The sequence below is a fragment of the Notolepis coatsorum genome (genome assembly GCF_963971535.1).
Source record: "Notolepis coatsorum genome assembly, chromosome: 7".
Classification (NCBI taxonomy): domain Eukaryota; kingdom Metazoa; phylum Chordata; class Actinopteri; order Aulopiformes; family Paralepididae; genus Notolepis; species Notolepis coatsorum.
In genome coordinates, this window is record NC_140171.1 from 36,774,546 (window position 1) to 36,791,901 (window position 17,356).

The window sequence follows — 17,356 nt, forward strand, 5'->3', positions numbered from 1 at the left end:
CACTATAGCTCCTGTATGGGTACCGTGCACTGGTACTGTATAGCTCCTGTATGGGTACCGTGCACTGGTACTGTATAGCTCCTGTATGGGTACTGTGCACTGGTACTGTATAGCTCCTGTATGGGTACCGTGCACTGGTACACTGTATAGCTCCTGTATGGGTACCGTGCACTGGTACTGTATAGCTCCTGTATGGGTACCGTGCACTGGTACTGTATAGCTCCTGTATGGGTACCGTGCACTGGTACACTGTATAGCTCCTGTATGGGTACCGTGCACTGGTACTGTATAGCTCCTGTATGGGTACCGTGCACTGGTACACTGTATAGCTCCTGTATGGGTACCGTGCACTGGTACACTGCCAGTAGTTTGATTCCCACTGGGGCCTATCCTGGTTTATGTACACATGTACTCATGCAAGCCGGGGGAACTAGGGCCACCATTACTGAGAAAGTATGCAGTAATTCCACTGTAAAGTACTTAAGTGTCCTAGTATTAGAAAAGCACTATAGAAATACAGTCACAGAATCCTTTATCGTTGTTTTCTATATCAGCAGATATATAACAGAAATGGATCCAACTTGTGAAAACAAAGATACATAGATTGGGAAAGAGCTAGTCTATCATCATGGCAGTCTAACCAGGACACAGCAGGAGGCTTCTATTGATGCACTGGGATTACAAAATAGAAATAGTTATGTTTAGTAGCGTTATTAAAATACCGTTAAAAATATAGTTGTGTTTAGTAATATTATTAAAATACTGTTGAAAAGAAATATGCAAAGACTGAGCCATAGCAACATACTCTAGGTTTCCATGTTTTCTCCTGAGCAAATAATATATTTCTTTCAAATAGAATAACTCTGTTCACTTGTGTATCTAGCATCATTTAGTGGGCTACATTGCTGACTAGTAACAATGTGAACCTTTCATCTTCAGAGCTGTAACAAGTGCATGTATACATTTCTAAATGTTTTTCTACATTTGTATCTGAAATTGACATCACATCCTTCAGACACTCTTAATTTTATTAACATTTAATCGGTATAAACATATCGGCATACATATAAATATCAAAATTGTTAAAATCTTCCAAGTCTTTACAAGATACAAAAACCTGTTGCCCAAAATTCTTGCACAATAATATGAATAAATATGTACATTTGTGTATCATCTTTTAAGAATGATTTCATATCATTGTTCCAGCTCATCAGGTTGTAAATAGTTGGAACAGTCGGAGATCTTCTTCACCTGGTTTACACTCAGGGTCTCTGAGCACATGGGACACACGCTCTCCGTCTCCAGCAGCCTGGACACAAAGAAATAACACCTTTCTGTTACTATATCGCTGATTCAACTGAAGCTTTTGGTCGTGTTTCATATTAAACAGGCAAAACCTAATTCACTTATGATTCTTAGGCACAAACAATACAAATTTATTTTGCACATAAATCTCACACACATCCAAAAACTCTAAACACACTCTTCCACAGATTAATTTAGCTCGACAGTTATGTAGATTAGTTTGAATATGGCCACCGGTGATGTCATCGGGGACATTGAATCCTTGTATTAATTACAGCACCATGAAATTATGTAATTAACACAACACAAGGATGACATCACCGGAGGCCATATTCCAAGAGATTTCGGATTTGTGTGTGTGAGATTATGTGCTAAATAAATCAGACGTAATTGCTATGATCAATCTTAATCCTGTGCATATGGACAAATCTCTATAAAGCTAAGAACAATGGGTCTCATTCTCCAACATTTCCCAAAGACTTCTCTTAGGACAACCATCTTGGAACCGACTGAGACAGAATCAACGACAAGTACAGCCTGATTCCCCAACGCGTGGGGAAGCTGTCTTAAGTGGCCCAAACAATCCCAGCTGGGATGCCGGCGATGAGGAATGTCACTATGAACGCACGTTCCCGTCTAGGTCATTTGCATACAAGACACGCCTCCGAGAGCTCCTTATGAGCCAGGCTCTGTGCCGTGTGCAAATGAAATCGCAATAAGTCGAGAGTTTAGACACACCTGTCCAGCTCATTAAATGCAACTGATGCGATGAAGCCGTGTAAAAATGGTGGCGGAAGCGCTTTGCGACCGATCAAAATGAGATTAGATTAATGTATTGTCATCATATATACAGGCTACTACAGCTCGTGACCACCTGCCGCAGCGCACGTGCACACACACACACTCGCAGTACTGTATAGTCTACGTGCGTAATGAATGAACGCAGTAGGCTTATATTATTCTAATGACTTGTTTTATTAGGAAATACTGTGCTGATACTGCGCTGCCTATAGTAGTACAGTCCACCAGTCCGCTGCCTGACTCTGGCGGCCTTAATATGTGTACTATACTTACTGTACGTATAGGGCAGAGCATATATATAGTATCTACTAAATCCTAATTAAACAATTAATTAGAATAATATAAGCCTACTGTTCATTCTGTGTTCTGAGCCCCCTCCTCTACTCCCTGTACACACATGACTGCGTGGCACAGCGGAACAACAACACAATCATCAAATTTGCTGATGACACAGTAGTGGTGGGCCTGATCTCTGTCAACGACGAGAGGGCCTACCTGGAAGAGGTAGAGAATCTGTCACAGTGGTGTCAGGAGAACTGCCTCTCCCTGAACGTCAGCAAAACAAAAGAGATGATTGTGGACTTCAGGAGGTCGGGGGTCAAGGACTACAGCCCCCTCAGCATCGACGGGGCACCGGTTGAGAGAGTGAACAGTTTCAAGTACCTCGGAGCCCACATATCCGAGGACTTGACATGGACCACACACATTGACAGTGTTGTGAAGAAGGCACGACAACGCCTCTACTTCCTCAGGCGCCTAAGGAAGTTCCAAGTCAGTCAGAAGATCCTTAGGAACTTCTACTCATGTACAATAGAGAGCATCCTGACTGGCAACATCACCTCCTGGTTTGGGAATAGCACTGCACAAGACCGTAGCAGACTACAAAGAGTGACACGTTCAGCCGAACGCACAATTGGAGGGGGGCTTCCCACCCTCCAGAACATTTACAACAAGCGGTGCAGGGGGAAGGCTAAGAGAATCATCAAGGACTCCAGCCACCCGAACAACTGCCTCTTTGAACTGCTGCGGTCAGGCAAGCGATACCGGAGTCTTAAGGCGAGCACAGAAAGACTCAGAAGAAGCTTCTATCCCCAGGCCATCAGGCTGCTAAACGAACAATAAACACTATGCAACAACCATCAAATGCAAACAGCACACACACCCACACTCACTTAAACAAACAACACACTGCAGCACCCACTCTCCACACTTTAGATCACACAAACACACTTTATATTTATTGATAAAGGATTTGCACTACAAATCGTACACCTACTGTAAATTGTACCTAAATTGCACCTCATCCCATTTCTGCCTTGCACTATATAGTATTGTATATTAGTACACTGCATAGTATATTGTATATTATATGGTAACTCAGTTACGTCTATTCTGCATCGAACATTGTACATATGTCTATACTGAACACTGTGACCTCATTTTTTTACTTCTAATTTACATGCTATACTATGTTATTTTATTTCATACTTATCTTGTCTTGCACAGTCTCTGGAGCGTAACAGTAAGAAGCATTTTGTATAAAAGTATTCTGTACTTCTGTATGACAACTATTAAAGAAACTTGAAACTTGAAACATTCATTAGACACGTAGGCTACATAGTGTATTCCAATATCTGTTTTATTGATTAATGATATATTTGAAAGAATGCAGGTTATAGCTATATAAAACAAATGCCTGTCCCATTGTACCAATCAATGGGATATATTGCATGTTGGCTATAACCTGCATTATTTCAAATATATAATTAATCAATTAAACAGATATTTAACAAATAAGGAATACAAATTCCACAGAAGGCATTCAATAATTATTATTTTCAATCAGTTCACAATAATTGCATAATTGTGTTTGAATATCTGAGTAATTAAGTAATTATACATTTGTCCAAAATAGCTGGTTCAGATATGGTTAATCCAGCTGCCCTGTGATCAGATTAATCCATATGATTTATTTTTCCGACATCAAATGCGTAATTTCTTATCGTACAAATAGTCATATTTCTTTTAATTCTGATTAATTTATTAATTCCAATGAGGCCTGTAGGGTTGACATGAAGGAATTACTATGATTCCTCCCAAATAAAGCCCTTAAGAACACGGAGCACACCAGTCTGTCAAGTTAAGTGTGCTCCTCAGCACTCCTAAATCCTGCTCTCAGCCACGGCCGAATCCAAGTTTAGGGACGGTTGGGGAATCCCACAACCGGCCCTAAGATGTCTCAAATGGCCCTGAGAGCAAATTTCTTGTCGTAAGTCCGTTGGAGAATGAGACCCAATATGATGTAACCGAGAGAGAAATCCTGCTCCACTGACAGTGTATGGGACATGGGTGTGACAGTATCTCTAAGTGATTCTTTGAGCACATTCTCTGGGTTTTAACTGTTAGTCCCACAATATAAAAAGCATAATTTGGGGCGGCTGGGTGGCGCAGCGGACATTGCGCTCGTCACCAACACATGAGACACCGGTATCGAATCCGTTGCCTCCGGCTTGGGCCGGCCATCATACTAACTCAATTGGCAGAGTTAGTGGGTGGGAAGTCGATGGGTGGTAATCTGGACGTTGTAAACAGCGACTCCTACAGGTCGGTTGGGGCGCCTGCACAGCAGAGACAGGAAAATGGCGGGGGCAGTGTGAGCCTCCTACACGTTACTCCTCGCCAAATGAGAGTCCGCGCTGGCAGGTGAAAAGATGCGACTGGCTGCCTACACATGTATCGGAGGGGACATGCGATGGGCTTCTATCCTCCCTACAATCGGCCAGTGGGGGGCACATGCGAGCAACGATCAAGACAGAGGAGGGGAGAATTGGCACGGCTAAATTGGGATGTGAGAAAATTTGAAAAAAAGGAGGAAGAAGTGGATAAAAAAAGCATAATTTGGATGTAAAAAATGGTCAGTATTCAATTCAACATCAATGTAACAACTCCAGTTGTCTTCTTTCCAGTCCTCTGGTTTCTAGCTTTGGAGGAGAGTTGTTCACGTTTATATTTACTACTGTTTTGAACTGTGTTGGTGTGATTGTATGCGTGTTCACTCACAGGATGAATTGGGAGTAGAGAGCAGGGAATTCACAGTGGGGACACACAGACCAGTCCTCCTTCAGCATGTGACGACCCTGCGGAGAGGAAACAGGGTGTTGGGGGACGATGCATCCGAGACTAGAGACGCGTGGCAGAAGATGATATCACTGACAGGAAACTATTACTGCATGTGAGCAGGTAGAACTTTTCTCATGTATTCTCTTCATTGTGTGGTGTGAAGGTGTAACCATTTACACACATCTTCAGAATCAATATGAATTTAGATTTTGGTGGTCACCATCTCGATTTTAATGTTAACACTTTGGTTGCCTAAGGTTAAATTAATGATATACCATAGATTGCCAGCGCTATTTGTCTATGGAGAAAGTCCCCTTCTTTGCAGGGCTATAACTTTTTAAATTCTATTGCTACATTGCCATTATTAGGGCCCATTCAAAGTCCTATATGTATTGTTCATTGTGTAGCAACGTTAAACTTTTTCATTCACATATTCATAGTAAAGTATGGTCTAATGTATAAGTATGTTTTCATCTCTTTCTGCAGCTTTCTCCAGAACGTGATATATAGCCCCAAATGCATTATATTGATGATGAAATACAGTTTGATGGCAATCAGCGCGATATAAAAAATTCCAACTAGACGTACTTCTAGAAGTTACTACACGTCATCTGATGTTGACCGGATGGGCGAGGGGGCGTTTATAATTCCGTGGGCAGCGTTATACCAATCATCTAATGTGGGTCAAATGTTGATAATATCAGTTATTATCGAAGACGGTAACGTTACACGCTGAAACTCACCCCAGTCTCTGCGCGCCGTTGGGCGATCATCGTCGAGTAGAAATTTTATCATTATGGGATATATTATTACCCGGTCCATCTCCAGCTTGTATAATGGTATATACGTCCAAATCATGTTGTTTATCGAGTTATTGGCAATCGATCGCTATGTAGAGTGACGAGCTAGAGTCACGGGACATGTACCGAGTGGCCGGAAGCAATACGGACGTCTAGCAAAACCTCTAGTGCGCTTCCTGTTAAGCGCTTGCGCCGATCGGCCACCAGATGGCGCTCCTGAACCGCCAGAGAGCTCAGTGGGTCCTGCTGGTGGATCTCAGGCCAGCGGAGGGACATTATGAATCCGATCGCAGATTTTTGAAATATTGATATAAAGACAACGTACAGCGTCCCCCGGCAACTTTAGCATGGCCAGCAAAGACGTCTAAAGACGGCTCCCGGCACCCAAAGTGTTAAAATGTTTCCTCCGTACTACATACAGGACCTCTAATCATAAATGATATTATTCAACACAGCTTGGTTTGGCTCAGAGAAATAAATATTTTATTTCAAGATATTATGTTAACACTTTCAGCGCCAATCACGAGTATAGTCGGGTTATCTCGCCATGCGTTGAGCACCAAAACCAGAGTATAGTCGGGTTTTCGATCGTTTATCGTTTTTTCTTTTATTCATTTTTTTTTATTCTATACACTCTCACGGACCTCGGTGTATCATTGGGACTCATTCTGAGACCCCGAGATTGCAATGCCGGCCGAATCCTGCTAGGTGGCAGTATCGCCTACCCTTTGAAACCTTATTTCACACTGTGTGTTACATTTTATATGGTCCGGGCGCGTCTAGTTTTTTACCATTTCCAGTTCCGCGTTCTGCAATCTGATTGGCCACTGACGTTTCTTGTGCGATCTGATTGGCCACTGACATTTCTGGTCATGTGACATGTGCGCCCAATCGCGTGACGCCTGTGTCTTTGCCCATTTCCTCCTCGAACAGCATGCAAACTACCTAACGCCTAGTTTATCACTGGTTAAGCTTAGGCGACTCTTTCGAAGTTGGTTAAGGTTAGAGTTTGGAATCAGGGCTGGTGTTCTATCGCCCTGCTCTAAGACAAACTCTAACCTTAACCAACTTCAAAAGAGTGCCTAAGCTTAACCGGTGAAAGAAACAGGCGTCACACGATTGGCAGCACATGTCACACGACCAGAAACGTCAGTGGAAACGCGGAACTGGAAAAAAATAGAACTGTAAAAAACTAGACGCGGTCCGGGCAGAGAAATGGTACCCGGGCAAGTAAAAGGCTTCATTCTTGGAACGCGTCCAGCACCACTTCATGCATAATTTGTCCCATTTCATGTCAGGGACCCGATGGACATCAATACTGGAAATTGCGATCAGACAATTGGAATATTCTTTTTGCAATACCTCCTAGCAAAGGTAAGGACTATATGACATCAATCCTACTTTGATCCTACAATGATTTCACATAGATCTCAACGATCATATGTTACGTACTCCAAAAGGTATGCCGTTGCTGACAATCAGAGCATCACAAAACGACCCCCCCCCCCCTTTGATGCCTTCATGATGAAACATAATACCTATTATATACCTTTGATTTGGAAATAGTATCGTGTCCAGGCGAGCAACGCAAACGATTTTCACAAAATGCACATAGCGCTCCATAACTCAGCTTCCAGGAATTAGCCCGGATCACACTGAAACTATACAATATTCACCACGGGATAACACGCAAACCTATACATGAAAAACTTACAATTTTTAGTTTCCATAGCTATAATATAGAATATAGATATATGTGACGCATCGTGAAAATGCCTATCTTTTAAAGCATGGCCCATTGACCACAGGGATGGGGATACACGCTGGTGCTGAATGAGTTAATAGCAGTAGCCATACCATAGAGGCTGACATGTGAGTGGATTTTGACTCCCGCTCCTTCCCACTCCCACAAAAAGAATCCCATCCCATCCCAATCCCAAGTGAGAGTTTTTATTTTATTTTTTTATTTTATATCCTCTTTTTCTCCGCATGATTTTTCAATTTTTCTCCCCATCCCAATTTAGTCGTTATGCCAATTCCCCCCTCCCCTACCTGGTTGTTGTGCGCATGTTCCTCCTACTGGTCGGTACAAGGGAACCCTGAAGTCCACCACATGCTTCCTCCAACACATGTGGAGACAGCCAGTGGCCCTCTTCTCACCTGGCAGCGAGGACTCTCATTGGTGAAGCGTAACGCGTGGGAGGTCACGCTGCCTTCACCATTTCCTGCCTTTCGCTGAGCAGGCGCCCAGACCTGACCTGTAGGCGTCGCTGTCCACAACGCCAGATTACCACCCACGACTTCCCTCCCCCTAACTCAGCCAAACGAGTTAGTATGACGACCGGCACAAGCCGCAGGGCAATGCTGACTCCGGGCCAAGTGAGAGTTTAAAAAAAAATCCCACTCCCCCCCACTCCCACAGAGGACTGATCCCAATCCAGAGCCAAACTTTTATTGAATCCCACTCCCATCCCTGTTTACTCCCACCCAATCCTGCTCCGTTTTTCTTCCTCAGCATAAAATATGCAGTACATGGGTCACATCATGTCTGCCTTAGTTAAATATAAAACCACCAAACATTTACATCTAACATTGCACTGTATTTATTGAATAATAATACTTCATCAGCAGCACATTTCAACATGAACACATGTCACATTCACAAAGTCACACAAGAACAATATAACATTTGAGTGTGTGTGTGTGTTGGAGAACTCACTCAGTCACACAAGAACAATGTAACATTTGTGTGTGCGTGTGTGTGTGTGTGTGTGTGTGTGTGTGTGTGTGTGTGTGTGTGTGTGTGTGTTGGAGAACTCAAAGTCACACAAGAACAATGTAACATTTGTGTGTGTGTGTTTGTGTGTTGGAGAACGCAGTCATCTTTGGTTGATTGTCGGCAGCCTTTGGCGTTTGGCATTTCTGCCTTTTGAGGCCACTCGTACCCGACTCACTTGTGTATTTCACTAAGACCGTACACATAACACAAGCAGCATATTCTGTGTCGACACCGTCACACTCGACTCTCGCAAACCTTTCACAAAGTGCATATTTCCTGGAAATCTCTAAGTTTGACAGACGGGTCCTTGTTTTTAACCTTACGTGACAATTCGGACTTAACCGCTCTTGACCAGCCATGGAAGTGTTTGCAATACGAGCCTCCATTACTCTCGCTCTGCTCAGCCTAACAGGCTTGAGGTCACACACAAGTGTGTTGCATGCCGGATGCAGTACTAGACTTCCGGTGTAGTTAGCTTGTGCTGCAGTGTTTGGTGACTGAATGAAAACTACGAGGGTGAGAAATGTTCAAATATCACTCCCGTCCAAATCCCGTTGATTTTGTTGTCATAGTTCCAACTCCCTTCTGCTCCCGTTGACTTTTACTCCCGGTCCTGCCCAATCACATGATTCAAAGTGAAATTGACTCCCATCCCGTGGGAATCCCGAAAAGATGTCATCCTCTACGCATACCATACCACCAAGAGAAAGAAATTTGACCCAGGGAATCGTCAATAGTTTTACATTTTAGATACACTGTATTGAACTGAATTCTAGATTCTGGATTGAGATCATTACACCCCTAGTGAGGTGTGTGTGTGTGTGTGTGTGTGTGTGTGTGTGTGTGTGTGTGTGTGTGTGTGTGTGTGTGTGTCTACCGTGGCGATGCAGTAGGGCAGGTTGTTCTTGCAGGAGACACACAGCAGCTCGTTCTGAGGCAGCTGGAAGCCACAGAAGGGACAGGGAGTCGTCCTCGTCCACTTCTGATGTGTCTGGACGACTAGGGGTGGAGAGAGAGAGAGAGAGAGAGAGAGAGAGAGAGAGAGAGAGAGAGAGAGAGAGAGAGAGAGAGAGAGAGAGAGAGAGAGAGAGAGAGAGAGAAAGATATATAGAGTGAGACAAAGAGGAGACAGAGGGGTAGTGGAAGAAAGAAACATGGACATGTAAGGCTCAATCCGTAATCCAAACATAAATAAATGAGTAGCAAAGAAAAAAAAGCTATGGAGCCATATTTTAATTCTTTCGTTGCATGACTAACACTAGGCAGCAGATCAAAATTTTTTATTGTATTTGTTGTATTTTGTGGCTGGAAAAGGTTTGTTTATGTCTGTAATATTCCAGTCTTTAAAAGCAGAGTGGAGGATCAAGAGCAAGCAAAGAAAGATATATATATATAGAGAGAGAAAGAAAGATATATAGAGAGAGAGAGCGAGAGAGAGAGAGAGAGAGAGAGAGAGAGGAAGAGGAGAGAGAGAGAGAGAGAGAGAGAGAGAGAGAGAGAGAGATTGTTTCCATGCGGCTGCTCACCGGACCATGGCCTCGATCTTCTTCCTGTACTTGGGGTCGATCTTATTGCGGTACTCTGGCCTCATCAGCATGGCGGCGAAGCTGAAGGCAGAGTTCTTCAGTCCAGCGCGGTGACACTCGATCACGGCTGACGTCAGGATGGGGACGATGTCTGTTGACACGCACATCGTTTATTTCTGAGCATCAAGACTGGACACAACTCTTAGTTAGAATGAAGGGGAATGAATACTATGTGTTGACTCACGCGTGGGGAACCTGCTGATGTTGTTGCTGACGCGGATGAGCATCCGGGCGCCCTTAAGGTGGTCCCCTCTCTTCACATGGATCTGCAGAGAACAGGCCATTTACAAAAGCATATTAGAGTGATGATGAAACTATGAAGGCCACTATAACATACAAAAGGTGTAAAGGTAGAAGGACAAAGAAAATAAAAACGAAATTGTGTTCAATTAATTATCATAATTTCCACAAGTGTGAATGTAGAAAAAGGCACAGTATTTTGTATTATTCAGCTGGTAGTTTCAGCCATGCAGATTGTACATGATACATAGTAAGGATGGAATGGATAAAGCAGTAGCTAACAGAGCGGCAAGGACCTTTATGACTCAGTATATAGTAAAGATGTAATGGATAAAGTAGTAGCTAACAGAGCGGCAAGGACCTTTATGACTCAGTACATAGTAAAGATGGAATGGATAAAGCAGTAGCTAACAGAGCGGAAAGGACCTTTATGACTCAGTACATAGTAAGGATAGCAGTGAGGACCTTGACCAGGATGTAGGAGTGAAGGATCATGAGGTTGGTGGCCATCTCAGCAGGGATCTTGATCTTCTGGGTCTGCAGCTCCGTGTACATACTGAACAATACATCATGGGCATTACGATAGTTCCCTGTTACAGACACAAACACACAGTAATTATAACGAATAGTAATAAAAACCTTACTTTTGTAGCACTGATCTAAAATAGAGTTTACAGAAAACCAAAAGCAAGGAATAATAATAATGCACATAAAGAAAATAGGAATTAAATGAACAGAAAACATAATGTAACCATGTAAAGACACAGGAGTTAACTAAACAGAAAACACAACATAGCACAATGTAAAAACAGCCTTTCTCCAGGAGAGAGAGAGTGAGTGAGAGTGAGTGAGAGAGAGTGAGAGTGAGTGAGAGTGAGAGTACCTGCAGACTGCTCCTCCCTGGCGATGATGATGGCGGTGCGCGCGGCCTCAGGGTAGCGCTGGAGGGCCATGTAGAGACGGAACAGGTACTTGGCGTCCTGGGAAGGGGGGGACACAGGTCAGCTCTACCTCTCTCCTTCTCTCTCAGCACTCCAGGTGTGTAGAAAACACTACTTTTTGCATAGGGGTCTAACAATTCAGATTCTAAATCGAATGAGAAATCTAATGTAGTACACATTCAATAAATGAATCCTTGCATTGTGTTAATGAAAGTTAATAAAATGATGGAGTTTTTTTTTTTTTTTCATCTACATCATTTAACTGAGCTGTAATAAAGACAACACGTGTCTTCCGATGACATCGCTGGAGGACAAACTTGTTAGCTCTCAATAATAACTGTCAAACTTAAAGGGGACATGCATTATAAATGGCTTTTTCCAGTATTTAGCATTGTTTTATAGCAATAGGGGTTAGTATCAATGGGTCTGTGTCTCTAATTACCATAATGACTCATCAGTCTAGTCTCGAGTTCACGAGATCTTCCCTCACTCAACTAAGCCGTTCTGATTTGATGGTATTGCTGACGTGAATAGGGTACTGATTTGCATAACTATGGTTGACAGCGACAGCAGAGCGAGTGGAAATATCTTCACTTCCTCAAACAGAGCGAGGCAGAGAGAGAACGAGCGAGCGAGAGAGGGGGAGAGAGAGAGAGGAGCTTCTGTCGGGGAAACAAACACACACGCATTTAACACACAACCTGACGGCGCGTGTGGGAAAACACAAACACACACGCATTTTACACACAACCTGACGCACGGGGCTTCTCCCTGGTAGAGAGAGAGAGAGGGACTGCGGCGCAGGAGTGTGTGAAACACAAACACACGCCCCTGTAAATGTCCTAACCCAACCCCCTCCAATGTACAGTAAATGACCTAACCCAAGAATACACAAGACCAGTGATGCCGGTAACGCGTTACTAAGTAACGCGTTATTGTAATCTGATTACTTTCCCCCGAAAATAGTAATCTAACGCGTTAATCTTTAAAAGCCAGTAATCTGATTGCAGTTACTTGTCCAAGTGGCTGTGCATTACTATTTCGTTACTATCTCATCATAAATTCATAATGCAGGCGGAATGCAGTATTTTATTTCGTTTTCGACAGTCAAAAATACATTTTGAGCTGTTTTTCTTATTATTATTATGGAGTGACGTGGTGTGGCAGTGAAAGGGTTACACAAGAATGTGTCCCCGCGGCGTGACTGGACTCTCTGTCTGTGAGTGACTCTGCTTTGGCCCAATCACATTCCCCATCCACAGTCTGCGAATCAGAGGCAGAGTAGGGCGGGTCTTCACAGCACGTCATGTGACATATGCGCCAATCGTGTGACAGCAGGGCTCCGTTGTTATGTTCGTCTGATAATTCATTTACAAAACGCTTGTCTAAACGAAGTGAAACCGCAAGAAGACTTTTGCGGTTTCTGTTCAGACTTCCACCCCAAAACGCTCGTTTAAACGTAGCCTCAGTCAAAATACTGTCTACCGCTAAAAACAGCACATCCAATTGCATTGAAAGCATCTGGAATCACAACACTAGCCGACGCTTCGACTATGAATTGAAAATGGGGGACCCTGATGTAAACAAGACAAACGTCTTTCTCTGGTCTGCATCCCCTTAACAATTGTGTGTATTGAGCCGTACTGTATATTGTACCCATTCTGCAATCTGTTAAATAAAGTTTTCATTCATTCATTCAGGTACAGGAGGACTTTCCCTATTGATGAATGAATGAATGAATGAAAACTTTATTTAACAGATTGCAGAATGGGTACAATACAGTACGGCTCAATACATACAATTGTTAAGGGGATGCAGACCTGAGAAAGACGTTTGTCTTGTTTCCATCAGGGTCCCCCATTTTCAATTCATATAGACATTTATGACATACACAACATTATGGCATAGGGACATATAGGTATTTAGTACTGATACATTTGTGACATAGGCGGTATTCAAATATACAGTACTGTTACCCCTAGATCCTGACAGAGTATATACATATGATGGGGAGGGGACTGTACATTAGGAGGGGGTGGGTGGGTGGGAGGGAAATATACATACGGCGGGGAGGGAATATATACATGCGGTGGGGAGGAGACTGTCTATTAGGAGGTGGTGGGGGTTTTGGGCATTTATGGTGGCCAGTTCGAATTGCAGCCTCCCGTAGGTGCTCTTTAAGGGCGGTTTTGAATGTGGGCAGGGATTCACATTCCTTTACAGCTTTGGGTAGGGCGTTCCACATTGTTGTGGCATAATTGCGAAACGTGTTTAGTCCCTTAATGTATATTTGATGGTGGCAGAGCAAAAGCTCTTATTTGCCAGATTTACAGTTAATTTACATGTTAAAGAGAGACTGATTGTATGTTTATAGAGAGACATTTATAAAAACAATTTAATAGTTACAGTTGATATAATTGAATAGTTCAGCCTGCATTTGTTAGATGTGAATAGATACACTGGTTTTGTACAACCACTGGCTGGCTGCTCTAATGCTGTGAGCATCATAGACTGTTGCTTTACCATACTTGATGGTACAGAAGCTGAAGCACTAGTTTAACAATTTACGTTATGTGCAGAGAAACAAGTTAAAAACAATTTATGCACTTTCAATAAAGCGTTTAAAAAAAACTGTTGGGGGAACGACGACGACTTCGTAACCTAGTTACTTTCAAAGTAACTAAGTTACTCTGATAATCAAGTAATCAGTAAAGTAACTTGGATTACTTTTTAAAGGAGTAATCAGTAATAATCGGATTACTTTTACAAGTAATCTGTGGCATCACTGCACAAGACCCTCCTCTTGGAACCAAGTATGGTTTCGTCGATATTCCAATGTACAGTTTTGCTTGTACAGTTGTACAGTTTCCCCCACCCCGCCTACCCCCCCCCCCCCCCCAGCCCACCCACCTAACCACCTCCAATGTACAGTTCCCCCCCCCACCCCACCTACCCAACCTCCTCCAATGTACAGTTTCTACGTCAAATGTATATACTCTCTTTTTTAAACTCTTTTTGTATCACAAACAGTACTGTATTTGTAAATCTGGTATGTCATAAATGTATAGATGTAGCAGTACTGTCTATCTGTATGTCGTGTGTGTCATATATGTTATGATGAATTGAAAATGGGGGACCCTGATGTAAAAAGTCTTTCTCTGGTCTGCACCCCCCCCCCCCCCCCCCCCCCCTGCAGCTCCACTGCCCTGCCAGCAACTCTAGTGAAGCGTGTTGACTACCCTGCATAGGATCTGCATGAGAGCTATTTACACAAATCCCACACTGTTAAATGGCACAGTACTGTTGAACAGCAGCACACAAGGAAAGAGGCTGGAGGACGGGGAACACAGAGAGCAATATGGCCTCCTGTTATTCAGTCTGTTGACCAAGAGAGGGCAGTACACACACACACACACACACACACACACACACACACAACACACCACACACACACACACACACACACACACACACACACACACACACACACACACACACACACACACACACACACACACACACACACACACACACACACACACACACACACACACACACACACACACACACACACACACACACACACCTCACTAGGGATGGCAGAATATATTTATATTCAATATATCCTGATACAAACTTGTGACAATACGTATCGTGGGGCAGAAAAAGTTTTGTCAGTTACATTTTATTCTGCCGTAATAGTCATCACAAATTACATGACTCATTTGTAATAATTGATCATTAATAAAGGGCTCTCCATTGCCCTCTACACAGATTGTACAGCAGAAGGCACAGTCACTATTCTGGAGGCCATAAATGATGTGACGCTACAATGTCAACTCCTTCCAAAACCTTTTCGTAACACGGTTTGATTTTATTTGACAATAATTCTTTTTTAAATGTATTTATTAACAGCTCTGTCAGGCCATTGGGTTGTTTGTATTGAAATCCATATTGTATATTGAATCATATTGTGAGATAAGCATATCTTCCTGTCCCTAATACACACACACACGCTACTCACTGAAGGAGCCTACAAGTAGCAGAGTAGAGAAGCAAACCAAAACATAAGGAGATGAGAGAGAGAGAGAGAGAGAGAGAGAGAGAGAGAGAGATGTAAGAGAGCGAGAGAGAGAAATAGAGAGAGAATAAATGCCCAGAAAACGGAATGTAGCTCTTAAGAATTATTTGAAATGATGAGGCCAACATTCAACAGAAAATGTCATGTATATGAAACATGTAGCAACAGTACGAAGAACTGTACTTTGAGGGCAGAACTGTGTTACTTACCTTGGGCATGCCGTCGCTCTCCCCCATCAGGTAATCTATTAGCTGGTTGGTTAGAGAGAGGTCCTTGGCCTGACCCACCTGGAACACACACACACACACACACATATGTGTAGACACGCACGCACATGTACACACAAACATGGTCAATGGATTACATAAACAGATACACATCCTGTTATTAGGATATTAATGATGCCCCCATTCAGACCCAGACACACAGAGGGAGTTCTCACGGTCTCAATAGCCATCTCCACAGCCAGGTTGTCGTCAGAATTGGGACACTTGAGGAAGTGCTTCATGGCCTGGAGGGAGGGAGGGAGGGAGGGGGGAGAGGGAGAGGGAGAGGGAGAGAGAGAGAGAGAGAGAGAGAGAGAGAGAGAGAGAGAGAGAGAGAGAGAGAGAATATAATATATAATACCAACACTACCATCTTCCCCGCCTTCTTTTCTTGATCCTCCAATCACAACTGTTAGCATTTACAATGGCAGCATTTTGTTTGTCCGCAAGGAACCCCTATTCACCAGACATTTCCTAGCTTACCCAGAGAGGAGCTAAATATTTCACCAGACATTTTCTAGTTTACCCAGAGAGGGGCTGAATATTTCACCAGACATTTCCTAGCTTACCCAGAGAGGAGCTAAATATTTCTCCAAAGTTTAGCTACATTTCGACAGAAAGCAATGGCCATGACCATATTTTAAGAGGTCCCTTTAATATCCGTCGTATCAACCACATATCGGCTATCAACCACTTTAACCCACAGCATGGGCTGAGAAACATCCACATCAGTCAATCACTAGAATAGAGAACTTAATGAAGCTCCTACTCTGCTGTACTGCCCACACTTCTGGAAGAACCTGCCAGCCTGCAAGTGTTTCTTCTCTCCCTCAAAGTAGAGAGCAATGCTCTGGTAGTCCTCCTGAGTCGCCTCGGAGCCTGGAAAACAAACAAACAAACAAACAAACACAAACACACACACATTATTATCCATAGATGGAGCATAGCATTAGTCCAGCAGTGTAGCTACAGAGACATAAGCTGATATGCACCAATCACAGCTAAACACGAGGTCCATATAAGATGACATGCTCTACATGCTGTTATACGCTCGCACTTGTGCTGCTAGGTGTTGATCAACTTTACCTCCACCTACTTGTTTCCGTTCAGTTTATAGAATGCCATGCTCCCTGCTCATCTCTACTGACCTAACGTAGGGAACACCCTGAAGAGTCATGAAGGCCAAATATATACCACTTCGTCATATTTGCACAATAAATGATTACATCTCCCTGAGTGCATTTCATGGGTTAAGTTATACTTTTACGATTCCTCTGTATTTGACCGATCCTAACCACTTAGGAGCAGTGGGCAGTCACAGACAGGGAACCAACTACAGTTGTAATGCCAGTACCTTGGTCATAGGCAGTGGAAGGAGGGCCCAGCATACATGTCTTTAGGTCTTGTAAATAAAAAATCTTGTAAGATCTAAATGAC

The 17,356-nt window shown here is 43.1% G+C and overlaps 1 protein-coding gene across 1 annotated transcript in view; it reads right to left on the reverse strand.

Moving 5' to 3' along the window:
- Nucleotides 1–1,024: 1,024 nt before the first annotated feature.
- wdr19 (WD repeat domain 19) overlaps nucleotides 1,025–17,356 on the reverse strand; it is a 42,560-nt gene continuing 26,228 nt past the window's right edge. Inside the window, 11 exon segments of the mRNA XM_084319028.1 lie at nucleotides 1,025–1,309; nucleotides 5,167–5,243; nucleotides 9,683–9,773; nucleotides 9,775–9,804; nucleotides 10,332–10,482; nucleotides 10,576–10,657; nucleotides 11,097–11,221; nucleotides 11,515–11,611; nucleotides 15,863–15,940; nucleotides 16,096–16,164; nucleotides 16,689–16,798. Of these exon segments, the coding sequence (XP_084175154.1) occupies nucleotides 1,195–1,309; nucleotides 5,167–5,243; nucleotides 9,683–9,773; nucleotides 9,775–9,804; nucleotides 10,332–10,482; nucleotides 10,576–10,657; nucleotides 11,097–11,221; nucleotides 11,515–11,611; nucleotides 15,863–15,940; nucleotides 16,096–16,164; nucleotides 16,689–16,798 (1,025 nt within the window). The 3' untranslated portion in view covers nucleotides 1,025–1,194.